At 31.1% G+C, this 14,855-nt stretch overlaps 2 protein-coding genes across 4 annotated transcripts in view; one reads left to right on the forward strand and one right to left on the reverse strand.

Moving 5' to 3' along the window:
- The first annotated feature begins 1,283 nt into the window (after window positions 1-1,283).
- LOC108551913 (neutral and basic amino acid transport protein rBAT) lies at window positions 1,284-12,660 on the forward strand. 3 transcript variants are annotated; one of them, XM_017906252.1, is made up of 8 exons: window positions 1,284-1,408; window positions 3,171-3,274; window positions 4,568-4,778; window positions 6,672-6,808; window positions 9,992-10,185; window positions 10,271-11,282; window positions 11,400-11,668; window positions 11,943-12,660. In XM_017906252.1, exons 2-8 carry the CDS (start codon window positions 3,173-3,175, stop codon window positions 12,166-12,168), a joined length of 2,151 nt encoding a protein of 716 aa, XP_017761741.1. In that variant the 5' UTR covers window positions 1,284-1,408; window positions 3,171-3,172; the 3' UTR covers window positions 12,169-12,660. The 3 variants fall into 3 exon arrangements, with proteins under 3 accessions (XP_017761741.1, XP_017761740.1, XP_017761742.1); XM_017906251.1 differs by having other exon boundaries at window positions 1,284-1,638; window positions 11,943-12,659; XM_017906253.1 differs by having other exon boundaries at window positions 1,284-1,638; window positions 10,004-10,185; window positions 11,943-12,659.
- Window positions 12,661-13,975: 1,315 nt separating this feature from the next.
- Window positions 13,976-14,855, reverse strand: part of LOC108551874 (probable multidrug resistance-associated protein lethal(2)03659) — a 23,575-nt gene continuing 22,695 nt past the window's right edge. The window contains exons 11-13 of the mRNA XM_017906219.1: window positions 14,367-14,855; window positions 14,152-14,259; window positions 13,976-14,077 (exon numbers count right to left, since the gene is read on the reverse strand). The exon at window positions 14,367-14,855 is cut by the window's right edge and continues 1 nt beyond it. Coding sequence (XP_017761708.1) covers window positions 14,045-14,077; window positions 14,152-14,259; window positions 14,367-14,855 — 630 coding nt within the window. The 3' untranslated portion in view covers window positions 13,976-14,044. The remainder of the gene's footprint in view (window positions 14,078-14,151; window positions 14,260-14,366) is intronic.

The following is a 14,855-nucleotide window of genomic DNA, read 5'->3' on the forward strand; positions in this document are numbered from 1 at the left end:
TACTATAAACACTGAAATTCGATCATGACAATGATATTTTTCTATTTTTGCATATTCTGATCATTTAAACAAATTTTAATTTCTAAAACTACTAATCGAATAAACATAATTTTTTTCCCTTTCTACATTGTACATATTATACTAACAAAAAATTATAAGTATAACTAATATAAGAATCTAAATATTGTACGTCATTTACTTTCTCGTAACAATATTGCTTAACATGTATGTATTTAAAACAACTTTTTAAAGTTAAATAAAGTGAACAGTAGCTAAAATTGATGCATAAACCTAATGTATAAACCTTTTAAAGGATAGAATCGATAATGTTAGATATTAATATAATAGCAATATATTAATATTAATTAATTAATATCAATAGTTATAATTAGTTGATAAATTTATTCTGCATTTGGTTAGAATCCAATATTTTACATCTGTTTTATCGGTCACATAGTTCCCTAATTTGTTACTCCAAATCGTAGAGGGCGTAACAACACTTTTATCTTTTTATGTACTGCAGAACATGGATTATTGAAATATAGAACTTTCTATTACAAAATTTTATAAGAGGATAAATTTATATTCTAGCTTATCTGTTGTGTCTGTATCTGTATCTGTTTTATTGTTAGATTACAATAATTTAAAACAATTCGTACATACCATTGCAAATGAGTTTCGATCGGTATTGACAAATGTAATATTATCGCCATTTAAATATTATCGGTAAATGAAAAAATAAATAAAACAAACACAATCTGGATTCAACTATTAATATATTTTGAGGCGCTTCGAAAAAATTCTGCCATATTTTATATATAGTTAATTTTTTTTTATAACTTTTTTATTATTTTATTATTTGTTTATAGAATTTTACAATTTATTACAATACGTGTTTATACAGATTACTATTTTGATGCATTTAACATCAATTTAATATATTACATTTATTCATTGCAATTGTGAGAAATTACGATAATACTTTTCTGCTAGTGATACTTGCCCTGCGTCGATAATAATCGATTTACAGTTTTCAAGGAGTATAAACATCCTAACACTAGAAATCAAGTGACAGTCTGAATTCTAAATTGATATTTTTTAAAATAATCCTATTACAAAATAAATTATTTTTATTAATAATAATATAAATACATTTTCAGAAACACCAAGTTTATCGTCACAGTTGATGTGATGAATTGTACGTACATCGATAAATGCGCAGACTCGAGGAGGGCGCGAACGTCTCGGTCAGAAAGGCGAGACACAACGGGATAAAACGGAACGAATCCGTGTTGCTAAATATAATACGCGGAGGCACGCGATTCTCTTACGGCCGGGGGTTGCAGGATGATCATCAACATCCCAAAGCCCAAACATTATTCTCGATAGTGATCTTGTTGTTTCGTTGGTAGGTTTCTCGCAACGAAAATTGTAGCATAAAAAGTGAACGAACAGTTGTGACATATCAAACCAATTGAGATATAGCCAGTTTCAAAGGAAATCTTTCCTTAGTTCAGTGATTCTTCAGAGGTGAAGGTTTCTCGAAGACGATTTTATATGTGTTTTAGATTTACATAGATTTACATAGATTTACATACTACTGATGTCTTTGTCACGTGGTAACCGGCCAAATTACAGGTACGCCATAGTTTTAGATAAATCGTAATTTTAATCGATACTGGCTAAGAGTTATGCTAGAATTATTCGTCATGTTAATGATGGCGCTTTAAATGATCTCATTATAGAAAATACGGTAACAGTCAATAAAAAGTGTCATTTTTCATATAAATTATATTGTGCAACCAATCGTTCTTTTTTTATGGAAAATGATATTTTTGAATAACCATTAATAGACGCAATATTTTATTAAAATTGCTAGTACATTTATTATTCGCAATATTTTTTGACCATTGCATCGGTTTTACGATATTACAACAATAGTGATCATTATAAGAAGTTTTCTGAAATTTATTTGTAATAGCCATTACGTGTTCATAAGGCGGCAAACATGAAAGTCTTCCACGTGTACAAATGTTTATATTGCAATTAGTACGTTGGTTACAAACCAAATTAGCGCAGAATCGGTAGTCATGTGGCTGTTTCCTCTTATTCTTAGAATTGCGTTAACAAATGGCGAAAGCATAAACGTTTAATATAGAATTCGCTTGATCACATGCATTGTCTTGTATTCTATTTGATTAAATTCGATAGACATTTCTCTCATATGCTTTGTTTACTAGCGGTGTTTGGATGCACGTTAAAGTTCATAGGCTGAAATATATTTTTCTTCAACACATCAAAAAAATTTAAATATGTTTATTTTCTGTTATCTTATAAAATTATTCGATTGCAATTAATTTGTGCACCTAAGCGTATAACGCGTACACACGTACGTTTATATGTGTGGTAACCACAACCCTAAGATTGTGTATGGTAATCTAACCTGACCTAACGCGCCTTTGAGGTATGACGTAATAACAGCTACTATTCCTTCCAAGAACACGGTATCGAAACAATGACGAATTTGGAGGATCATTTGGACAGCCCTTTTCAACGATCTTGTTTAATGGATTAGGGGAGAAAATCGCAGCTTGGCCAACGCGTCGTTCATAGAATTTCTCGATCAATAGTCGTCGTACTGTGCTACTCGACGTACAGTTCGTAAATATGACGACGATATTCGGATTGCATTTCGTCGAGCGTATTATATGACAACTGCATGCATCTCATCCGCTATACTCACGAATGTATATATATATATATATATAAGATCGTATTCCGTCGTAGAGAGTATAGTCGTAATTTTTCTCATTAGTTAGCTGTTTAAAAATTCAAGCAAACAGAAATGCCACGTCGCGGTTTTATTGTTTCCAACGCACTTATATAACGGTTTTAACACGACGTTCCTATGTGTCCAGTAAGAAAAAGGAACTTGGAATAGGAATAGGAATAGGAATAGGAATAAGGGATTACGTGAAAAATGTTGAAAGTTATTGTTGAATAGTGAAGTTTTATAGAAATGAGACAAACAAAATTTCGATGAGCATAATCAAAGTACTTTTTGTTGAATTTAGTGAATATTTCGATATAAACTTGTTATTATTTGATTACTATTTGATGTTAAAGCTAATTGAAAAAATAAAACAACTAGATTTTTCTACATTTGACAGAGATGAATATCCAGAAGCCTGAGGGTCTTTTGTCAGTGGTTTTACCAACTGAACTTGCGTCTTCGCCGAGTTCGCGACAACTCATTATAAATCAAGACCAACAGGTGTGTTCGACACAAATAACGTAGCTTTTGTCTTTCGTTCTTCTATCCTTTTGTCTTTTTACACGCTATATTTCTTACGTTTAATAGCATGTGTCGATAATGTCTTAATGGGGCGACTTTTTAAGATTTTTTAACTTGTTACGTAGTAGATTAACATTTAAAATATATATTTTGGTTAATACCGCAATTATAAGTAATTTATATTTAATGCTTGAGTTAAATCAATGAAATAAAATCACCTGCTATGCTTACAAAATGTGTAAATATTTATTATGTGCTATTATGATCTTTCTATTTTAATCTTACTTTCATTGATCTCAGATAAGCGATAGGAGTAATCAGCATATAGTATTGAGTGAAATATAAGTTATTTCAGACTTACAGATAATATTTTACATATAGTTACGTACGATATATTTTTGATTTAATATGTGAATTTTTAAAATATCAATTAGATTTTTATTTATGTAAATTCGAATAATATATTTTATTTTGATGGTCAATAAAAAATAAAATTATTTAAACAATGTTAATGTTAAGTCTATGTGTCAATAGGAAATAAATTTAAAGTTTAAAGTCGAAAAATACAATTGTGCTAACATTTGTTAAGTACAGTTAAGGATAATAGGTCATAATTGGAGTAACAACTGATGACTAATAATTTAGAACAGGCTTAGCCAACTTATGGCCTGGGCAGTCATTTATGTGGTTTGCACCATTAATAATAGTACATATAAACTTCTCGTCACGTGTGCTATACCAAATTTAATATTGCAAGTCCGCCATTCATTTTCCCAGATAACCTCCGTAGCAGGTTGGACAAGCCTAATATTAAAAACATGACACATGCATATAATTTGCGGGGAATAAAATGGAAAAAATATATCAATACTTAAAAATAATTGAAATTAAAATTAAATTTGAAAATAAAATTTGAGAGCTACATTAAAAAAATTAATTAAATTAAGGAATACACTATTGTACATAGTTCACGAAGTAATTTATTGGCGAAATTTAGTCAACGTAATAACATTACTTTTTATTATTTTAATTAAATTTATCAATGACATTAAAGGAATTACTTATAATATCTGATATATTTTAGGTTATGTATCTAGGAGAGATATTTAAACTTGAACGCAATTTAATTCCTATACTTTTATCGCTCGTCTGGGCCTGTGTGTTTAAATCTGTTTTATTATTTTGTTTCTCAGTGGGAAATATTTAAAAAACATCATAGAAAATTTGTTCGAAATTAAATAACTGCACATTGGACGCGTGTCGTTTTCGTAGGATGAAGAGGCATCAGACTGTCCACTTTTAACTCCTAGTCCACCGGCGACGCAAACGAACAATGGCTTGGAATCTAGCGCGATATTCGTTTCCCTGGAGGGAAATCCCGTGGAATCGATTTCGCCGCCAACGCTGGAAAACATTAATAAAGAGGACGGACTTAACGAGTTCATGAACATAGTGAACAGCTCGAGCAGAACGCTGAACGATGGTAGGTTTTCCCCTTTGATTGCTGTATTTTCAATTAATCTGCAGACAATATTTATTGTACATATTTTTCATTATAATCTCTAGTATTATTATTAATTTACAAACACAATTAATATAACGGTAATATAAATATAATTAATAAATAACATAATTAAAAGTAAGTTGTTATCTATAATTTTATAATTTTGTAATTTAACCGACTTTATTTTTTTCAGTTCTGCAGTTTCAAATAGGATAGACTTGCTTTACTTCCATATAAAGGAATTGCTATACAATTTTGTCTATTATAAATTGAAAAATTTGTATAATAGATTATGGTACCATTTAAATTAAATTAATAATTAAAACGTTACAATTAAAATGAAGAAATCAAAGTCAGAAACTTCAATAGTTATTTTATGATATTTTAAAGAAAAAGATAAATTGATTGTTAAACACAGAGAAACAAAGAGAGAAAGAGAGAGACAGGTAATAAGTTGATAAAATTGTCGTGTTTTGCTTTTTTAAACTTGATATACAAAAAATGGTTGCACACTAAGCACGTGGGCGTTGGGTATTTTAGTTATGAAGTTCAGGGAGAGTTCTTTCTCGGCCTAGAATGTTTAATTTAGAACAGACTTCCTACAAGTGTATTCATTTCATTTCCACAACTTATATTCCAATTTATCAATCTGTCTGATTTGATTTATTCTTTTACGACAACGATAAAATTACGTGACCGTATGTTTAATTTGATTAGAGATTCAGAAATTTCACTTCAAGTGAAAAAAAGTAGAAATTATACTTTTAATTTTTATTAAATATTTTTTTCTTTAAACTATTAATGGTCGCTGATATGCAAAGAAAGATAAGTTTCATCAAACATATTTTTCTTGCACATGACAAATGCTTAATCTCTTCTACACTGCAGAAATTCAACTATCACCGTATTTCTTTCTTTCCTTAATTTTCAATGAATTTAACAAAAATACAATCAAATAACTAACAAGTGAAATTAACAAATTTCATTTCATTTTCATACAGGTCATCAAAAGTAAAAAGCAAGAATCCTGTTCTAATTACCTGATAAGTCATTTTTGTTCTCTATCCAAATTTTGAAACATGATTACATTCAAGTTACTGTTCCCACAATAAGATTTTATTCAATCATTCAAGGAAGCCAATGAAGATACAACCAAACAACTAAACCAAGCTGACAAATTTTATCCGATTTTCTGATAAATCATTCCAAATAAAACATACGAATTCTACTCTAGCAATTTGACAAGTCATTTTCGTTTTCTATCCAAATTTTAATCTTTCACATTCAAGAGATGCGAATTCTTTATATTAAACTATACATTTTTGTTCGTACGTAAAAGATTATTATAGAAATATAATTTTATGTTATTGTAAAAGATGTCATCAACTTTATAGCACGAAAGCTTCGAGTTACTACTCTTTCCTATAGCAAAGAATCCCCAAAAGGTTGAAATCCGATTATAACTTGCTGTTCACTCGGTAAATCTGAAGTTCAACTACTGAACAAAATCATTCAATGTGCTTCCCAGCAAGCGATGCGTATCATGTAGCAATATTCGACGCCCGAAGATCTTACATAATGGCGTCGCGTCAGTAACACAGCGTTCACGCTGACAATAAACTGCCTTAACAGGATCTAGTTTCAATTGAAGCATTGAACTAATCTTAACGAAGACTGGCTGTATGGCCATCAAGAATCGACGCGTGCTTCGATGTTGATCAGTGTCATTGAATAGTGGTTGTTGATGGCCAGGTCGTCACGGACAATTACGAAACTTGAAGACAGAATCTTTTTAATTTCGATACGCGGTCCAAAGTGATCGCACGCAATCAACAGACACGCGATTATTTAAAGGGTCGTTAATTATTGCAGAGCCTAGTTCACGAGATCCAATGGTGGAATCGACGACCAGCGGAAGTAGCAGTGACACGAATGGGCCAGTTTGTGCACAGCTGTTGACACAGTTGAACACAGCCTATCAGCATCTTGCACCTGATGCTCAAGCACTGGTAAGCATACACAGAAAAAATTAGTACTATTAATAAAATGTACTCGTAGCATTGCTGAAAGATACAGCGCACTATCAAGATAAACTTGATGAAACAGATATAGCAAGGTTTTGAAAAATATAAGTGACGATATACTTCAGTGTTGGATGCCAATTTCTTGAACTCTGAAGATTAAGGATATAACTAAAATCGATATGCGTACTTTATTGGATTATAAATTCTTTAAGATATCGGAAAATGTAATATTAACATATTTTTGAATAATTAGAAATTTGCTGCTATTAAATTTAATAGTACGTTTCTCCTGATATCTCAACTTTGTGTTTATATCGTTGAAAGTATTCGAATTTGTATTTTAGCTCATGTACCTCGCTAAATTTGTTCCAGTAATGATATTTTTGATCACACTACAAGTATTATGTATGAAACAGCTTCTTTTTAATTCCTCATGGCTCGATGGATATAATCTTTTTTATATCGTGAACAAAAATTTCACAGTAATTGCATATGCATCTAATATTTATATTTTCGAATTTATGTTGACGGAAAATGACATTGGCATATAAAAGAAATTATCAAGGATCTTCACATGGCACTCGATACTGGGAAAGATGAATCTAGTGAAATAAGACATCGAGCCAGCAGAGGGTTAATTATATTACCGCAATATACATTGCGACCAGCACTATTAAGCTTTTTACATATTTATGGCTTGCACAGTATAATAAAATGTTATGTTCCTGTACACTCTCTTTATAAATAGTATAAATAACACACACACGTTCTCTAATAAAAGACTTGACCAGAATAGAAGAAAATTTGATGTCCTTATTAGTAGCTTTGTAACTAACGGACGTTGCAACATCTAAATGATATATTTGAATGCAAAATCGTGTATACTTTTTAGTTATTTAACTACGTTTTGTCACTATGTATGTGTATTAACCACGCTTTGTTTTGGTTACGGCCGATCACCTGTTCTATCTTTATTTTAATCATGTCAAGTTCAATTGCATCTACGCGTTTCACAATAGTAGAGGAATAAAACTTCACACATTTATAGCTTCGTTCTTGGATTTTTGTATACTAATAGAGGAAATTACAATTTATAAAGAAATCCTAAATATTAAGAAATATCAAATTTTAAAGAAAGTATTTTTATTGTAAGATATTTTAATAACATATACATATAATCAAAACGCTAATCATTCAGATTAATTATTTTTATTGGCGTCCATATTTTTTAGATATTCAATCTTACCATAAACGATTATTTTATAAATGAACGATACATAAGGTAATAATTTTTTAGTTTTTTTTGTAAAAAATGTTATGAAAAATGCAAGAGAACATATATTCAAAATCTTTTTAATAACAAATTGTGATGTATAAGATGATAAAATACTGCACAAAAATTTGCTGTCTCTTTGAGTTTTATTCATTGCATATTACAAATATGTTTTTGCTCAGATTTCATAGAAATTATTATATAAATTAGAAATTTTAATCGTTTGTGTCATCAATTATTAAATACATTTCTTTCTACATTAGTAAAAAAATGCAATTACTAACAACAGAGGAGTTACCCATGAAAATATAGATAAATATCAGAGAAAAAGGAGTTAATAATAGAGACACATGTCATACCAATACACTTAGGTGCAAATCTTGAACTATACACTGACTTCGAGTGGTTAAAAACTTCGGCTTCTGCTATAAGATTATGGACATCATAAACTACAGTGTGATTGGTGAAACTGATACTGTGTGACCTTTTATACACACTCAAGTGATGTGTAAATTGACACCCCTCTTTACCTAGCAGAATGGTCGATATTGACTACTGCATAAAAAACAAGCAACCTTTTTGATCTTTTTTCATCCAAGCTCACTCTTTTACCTTTCGCTCTTTTAATGTTTCATTTAATTCAGAGTTTATATAGCGTTTATGATAATATAACTCTTATATCAGCTATATGCTTATTATTTTTATAAATTTGTATTATTACGAATCTCCTTAGATTATTACGATGTAGATTTAGTCTTATGACCATTATAGATGGATTTGTTGACAACTAGAAGATCTATCGATCTAGAAGATCTTCGAATTGGAAACGGCGTATTTACCGCAGGCTATTGCATAAAGCATATGGATTATGTAATTTCTCAGAAAGTATATATTTAACTACTTTCGTTATTTAGTCATCATTTCCAAGATATTCAGGAACGTGATATTAAGAATGCGATTATTAAAGTTTAGAGAAGAATTTTCTTAGCGTTTTAAAACCTTTCTTTTCTTTTCTATTACAGTTAAAATTCCATCTGTTAATTAAATTCATATTTTACCTAGGAAGTTCAGCATATTTTCATCAGTTTGGCACATAAGAGGAATACTTTGCCAAACATTGCTATTGCAATACGCTTGTCGTAATATATTTATCCACATTCAATAAATCTTTAAAACAAAAAAAGGAAGAAGTAAACAGTGCAATAATATGTCTGACACATCCATCAGCACTTTCTAATAAATAACAGTTCAGTCCGTTTCTATCAACATAGTAATTACAATTTTTCACGTTCCAACTGTTCGATCTTTTAGTGTAAAATACATCATTCAGATATTGTATTAGCTTTGATACGAGTTATAAATCGTTCGAAAACTTTTTATTATAAAAATGCTATTATTTACTATAAACTTAAGATTCTTAACATAGTCATTTATGTTTTCATGCAGTGTCAGAATTTTTTGAAAAACGATTCCTTTTCAGAAATTATTATGGCGTTCTTTGTACCAAAAAATTAAGACTGATACTATCTAGATTTTTTGTTTTCATACATACATGTACAAAAGTATCACGTATCGTTGTTCTAATAAGAATGTAGCGTACCCGCAATATCGCTAGTCATTTTGAAATCGCAGTGAAGTGAAAACGTGAAACAAAGAAATCGTCCATACTAGATGCACAGTGACCTAGATTATTGTTAGCTATGATGGTAGCTGTATTTCGATATCGGTGTACAATCATGCTAATAGCCATGTTTACAACCAACCTAGAACAGGATTGGTACTGCTCAGTCGGACAGTTTAATCACGGTATTGGGAACTGTGCTGACATTTTGTTACCCATGTTACTAATCGCTTGCTTTCTAACACCCTTATGAACTTAAACTGTAACTGTTTAGTTTTACAATCAGGAGAACGGCGGAAAGCCACCATTGGTCGGGATTCAGCTGGTGGTACCAAAACCGTCGAAAGATTACCGTTTTATGAAATGGAACTGGCCACTTATAAGGAAGACTTGTTTTTGGTCTCTGATGTCGGTGCTCGCTGGATGCGCAGCACTGGTGATCGGTGTGATCTCCACAATGCCTAGAAAGTATGTATTTGTATTATATAAATATAATAAAAAAAAAAAAAAGAAAATTGGAATAATTGTGCAAAATTTATATTTATCTTCATAGGTGTGATCCTCCCGTTCAATGGTGGCAAGGAAGTGTTTTCTACGAAATATTCCCAGCATCTTTTCAAGATTGGTCGAAAGGCGACGGCATCGGTGATCTTCGAGGCATAACGATGCGTTTGGACTACTTAAAACAGTTAGGCGTGCGCGGGATTCGCCTAAATTCTATTTTCCCAGCAGCACATTATCCTGAGTACTATTCGAACATCGATAACTTGACAGATATCAACAAAGATTTAGGAACGTTAGATGATTTTGCTACGCTTGTGCGAGAGATTCATCGTCGAAACATGAGTCTGATTCTAGATCTACCTTTGTACCCCTTCATAAAAACTATATATAATGAAACTGTGTCTTCCGAAAAACCGAATAAAACAGACAAAGCTGTGCGCGAGAGAAGAGACGTTACAGATAGCGTAATTCTACAGGAGGTTGTGTCAACAACACCTCCTGCGTCGTTACAAGCGATTCAAAAAGTGTTGTCTTCGATACCACCTCCTCTGGATGGCGTACAGCACGAAGCACTTACATCGAATGATGCTGATAACATATCAGAGAATTCCGTCACAACGGCCATTAAAATTTGGTTAGAAAGGGGAGTCGACGGCTTCTATTTAAAAGGACTAGAATATTATGTTGGTGAAGAGTCCTTTGCTAGCAGCTTGAAGCATTGGAAGTCTATTTTAGGGTCTCAAAGAATATTTATTTGTCATATGGATGCCTTGAACGCTGCCAGAACGGTTACGGCGAAAAACTCCATCCTAATGAAAGTGGATCTCGTAGATATTACGTTGCGCGTCACGAATGGCACAAAGGATATTAAAAAACAAATAGAGGACGTCACGAATGGTTTATTGTTCGAAAAACCGGGTTATCCTTGGGTTCATTGGTCCATAGGCGGGGTGGAGTTTAAAAGGGTAGCATCTACCATTAGTGTGAAAAATGCCACCCTAGCCACCACTTTGTTAGGAATGATGCTTCCAGGAACGCCGAGTATATTCTATGGAGACGAGGTATAAATTATCGTGGAAATTTTATTATATCATGGTACCCTTGGGATTTCTTTAATATTTTTTTATGGATTTGGACAATTTTAAGTAATGACTTTTAAAAACCTATTTAATATTCAGATAGGTATTTTGGATTGCGAATGTGAGGATCATAAAGATCTTGCTCACGTGCACAATTTGGCTCCTATGTATTGGGAGGAAGTCGGCGGTTCCGAGATTAAATTTGCATCTATTGGTGTTACACCTTGGCTTCCAGAAGCTGTGAAACCGTTACAAACAAGTTTATTTGGAACCATTGCTGAGATGGCTTCTTTAAGATCAGAAACAACACCAATTTATGTTAAAGCGGTGTTGAAAGAGAATCAGGTGCTTGCGAACTGTGATATTAGGTAAAATAAATTTCATTTTGTAATTAATATTTAAGATCGCTAAACCTTCCGTTTTCTTTTTCTCCTGTTTCTACTGCAGTCTTTATAATAATTGAATTTGATGTATTTTGTAGCTGTATCTATGTATTTATAAGTTTTTGATACAATTATATAGATAATATTAATATCACATTTTTGTAAAATTGAAGGTTTAAAGAATTATCCTTTTGCTTTTAGTAAAAGTTTTCATATAGCATAATAGTTGTTAAAATTAATTTTCTATCTTTTTCCATAGGTATGCAGAGGATGAAATGATTGTAATAGAACGATGGTATCCACGACGGAATACTTATGTCTTTTTAGCGAATTTAGGTAACAAGATGCAAACGAAAGATTTATCTTTCCTTTATTACGGTGGCCATGTTGTAGTCGGTCCATCATACAGATTAAACAAAGACGTGTATTTTAAACAACTCATTATACCTCCGGGTGAGGCTTTTATTATAAAACTTGACAAATGAAGATCTGCCATGATATTAAAGATCTATGCAACATTCATTTTATATGTACGATAAAAATTTTCGCGTCTTTGATTGATATGTTCTGCGTGAATTTGTGATATTTTATTTGAAGAATATCGATGACGTTGCGAACGTTGTACAACGAATGTTTAGATACAAAAGTTCCTATTAATCGTAAATCAGTTAGGAACGACTATAAATGTCCAACATAAGAAAAACGACGCAATGAGAAATAAATTGTATACATGCGGCGTGAAAAGAAAAAAGAGAAGGAAGGTTTGTGCTGTCTCAACGATTTTATGTACACGGGTAAAATGTGCTTAGACACAAAATCAAAAGCTCATAAAAAAAATCAAATTCTGTATTATTAACTTAGTCTCGTTGGTAATAATGAAAAAGCACAACGAACGATCACGCATTTCACATTCCAAAAAAAGACAGATCATTTCACGTTTGCCTGTGTTCATTTTAATGATCAAAATCTAGGATGAGAGATTGCTTCGCTATTTTGTATGTCTTTTAATCATTTTGATAACAAAACCAAAGATGCTTGCGGTTCGATTGATTATTCTGAGTCATAATACGAATTTAATATGAAAATTAACGTATTTCGTATTTTACAGAGTACAAGAAATTTATTCGTATCATTGGATTGACAATTTGAAGTTTCAGATCGATTTAAAATATAGAAAATATTTTTGTAATGAATTTTATCACGTGTAAAGAACTGTTCGCAACGTGTAATTTTCACTTCTTTTATAATCATTTTGGTACTAATCGAGTGATATTTTACCGATGCGTGAATTAAATGGTGCTTAGGCAAAAACAGTCCTTTTTGTATTCTTATTCAACATTATAATATGTATGTCCTTAATATGTGTTTTCATAACACAAATTTTATATGTTATATGTAACTTATGTAAATGTATATTCGGTCGAAATTTTGGTACAAATTTCGTAATAGTATTAAAAGAAAAATATATTATTATCTATAATGTATTTGATGTATTAAAATTTTTACTTTAACAAAGTTCGATTTTGATGTGAATATTAATATTAGAAAATAAAAAAATTTATCTAATAATTTTTTACTTTTTATAATTATTCTTATTATTTAAAATCAATATAAAAATAAAATTCATAAGAGATGCATCTGAACAGTTTGTAGTTGAGCACCGCTATTTCCTTTCTCGCAAGTGCTCGAACAGTCGAACATTTCTATATAAGAGGGTTCTAACCTTTGGTAGAATCGAGAAGTTCCCTCGAGCAACACCACGGAGCCACAATCGGAGTCTATAGTGACTCTCATGCTCTGAGGAAAGTCCCTGGACACTCGGGCAGAAAGTGTCGTAGCGTTATCGCTGCTAGCCTCCTGTCATCTTTCTCGAGTCTTTTAAGAAAGGAAGCTTCGGCAGATCTTTTCGAGTTAGGATAGGAGTGTATTGGTCAAAGAAAAGTAATGTGTTCGAAACATAATTTCCTTCTTCTCCCTTCTTTCAAAGGGAAGAGGTGAAATTTGTTCAACTAAACAGGGCTCATTACGAGGAAACTTCTCCATTTTTTTTACAAATATTTGATAATGTGTAAAATTAAAAGTATGGTATTAAAATAAACTAGTTAGAACTTCATCTGTTGTAGAATTTTATTGAAATTACAATTTCATTACAAAAGATTGTTACGACTTTTATTTTAATAGATTAAATAATTGATTGATAATACCTTCGTAAGTCGTACTTTCAAAATTTGTATCATCAAAAACAGCTAATATATTTAGCAAAAAGTATTAGTTCAATTCAAAATAGTGGAATATAAATTGGACGTACAAAAAGATTTTGCTTAAATATCATATAACTTGAATATTAAAGTTGAGCCATCATCAAGAGGATGCTTCGTTGTTTTTATAAAAACACTAAAACATTAATATATATGCATTTTTTAATTTAATTAATTATAATTTTCTTGCATTCAAGGTATATTACTTACATTCTTTGCTATTTCTAATAGACTATTTGCCATTGCAAGACCTGTTTGCTGTACCATATTGTAAAAATATCCTTTCTTTTGTAGCAAAACGTATGGATGATCACATTCCTAATAAATTAATTATATAAAGTATCTTTAATGTGTATACACATTTTCAAAAATTATCTCAATATCAAATATTAAATTAATAATTTTTTAAACTTTGTTATACTTACCACTAGTTGACCTTGGTCCATCACAAGTATTTTATCACTATCCATTATGGTATTTAATCTATGTGCTATAGTGAATACAGTACAATCCATAAACTTTTTTCTAACTGTTTGTTGAATCATAAAATCAGTTTGTGCATCAACATTAGCAGTGGCTTCATCAAGCACCATAATTTTATTATTTCTAATTAGTGCTCGAACAAGGCATAATAATTGACGTTGTCCAACGCTAAAGTTTGATCCTTCTTCCGATACTTTACTGTCTAAACCTGCCAACATTTCTGAAATTGTTTCTTTTAATTCCACTTCTTGTAAAGCGTTCCATAAAACATTATCGGAATATTCATCAAAAGGATCTAAATTTCGTCGAAGACTTCCTCCGAATAAAATTGGTTCTTGAGGTATAATACTAATTTTTGAACGGAAGTCATGTAATGCAATTGTATCTGTAGGTATACCATCTATAATTATGTCTCCTTGTATATATGCTAA

The sequence above is a fragment of the Eufriesea mexicana genome, unplaced genomic scaffold (assembly GCF_001483705.2).
Source record: "Eufriesea mexicana isolate 0111107269 unplaced genomic scaffold, ASM148370v2 scaffold5190, whole genome shotgun sequence".
Lineage (NCBI taxonomy): Eukaryota > Metazoa > Arthropoda > Insecta > Hymenoptera > Apidae > Eufriesea > Eufriesea mexicana.

Coding starts and splice junctions, on each gene's coding strand:
- LOC108551913 (XM_017906252.1), top strand. CDS start 3,173: ATGAATATCCAGAAGCCTGAGGGTCTTTTGTCAGTGGTTTTACCAACT. Junction 3,275..4,567: donor TTATAAATCAAGACCAACAG/GTGTGTTCGACA, acceptor TCGTTTTCGTAG/GATGAAGAGGCATCAGACTG. Junction 11,283..11,399: donor GTATATTCTATGGAGACGAG/GTATAAATTATC, acceptor TTTAATATTCAG/ATAGGTATTTTGGATTGCGA.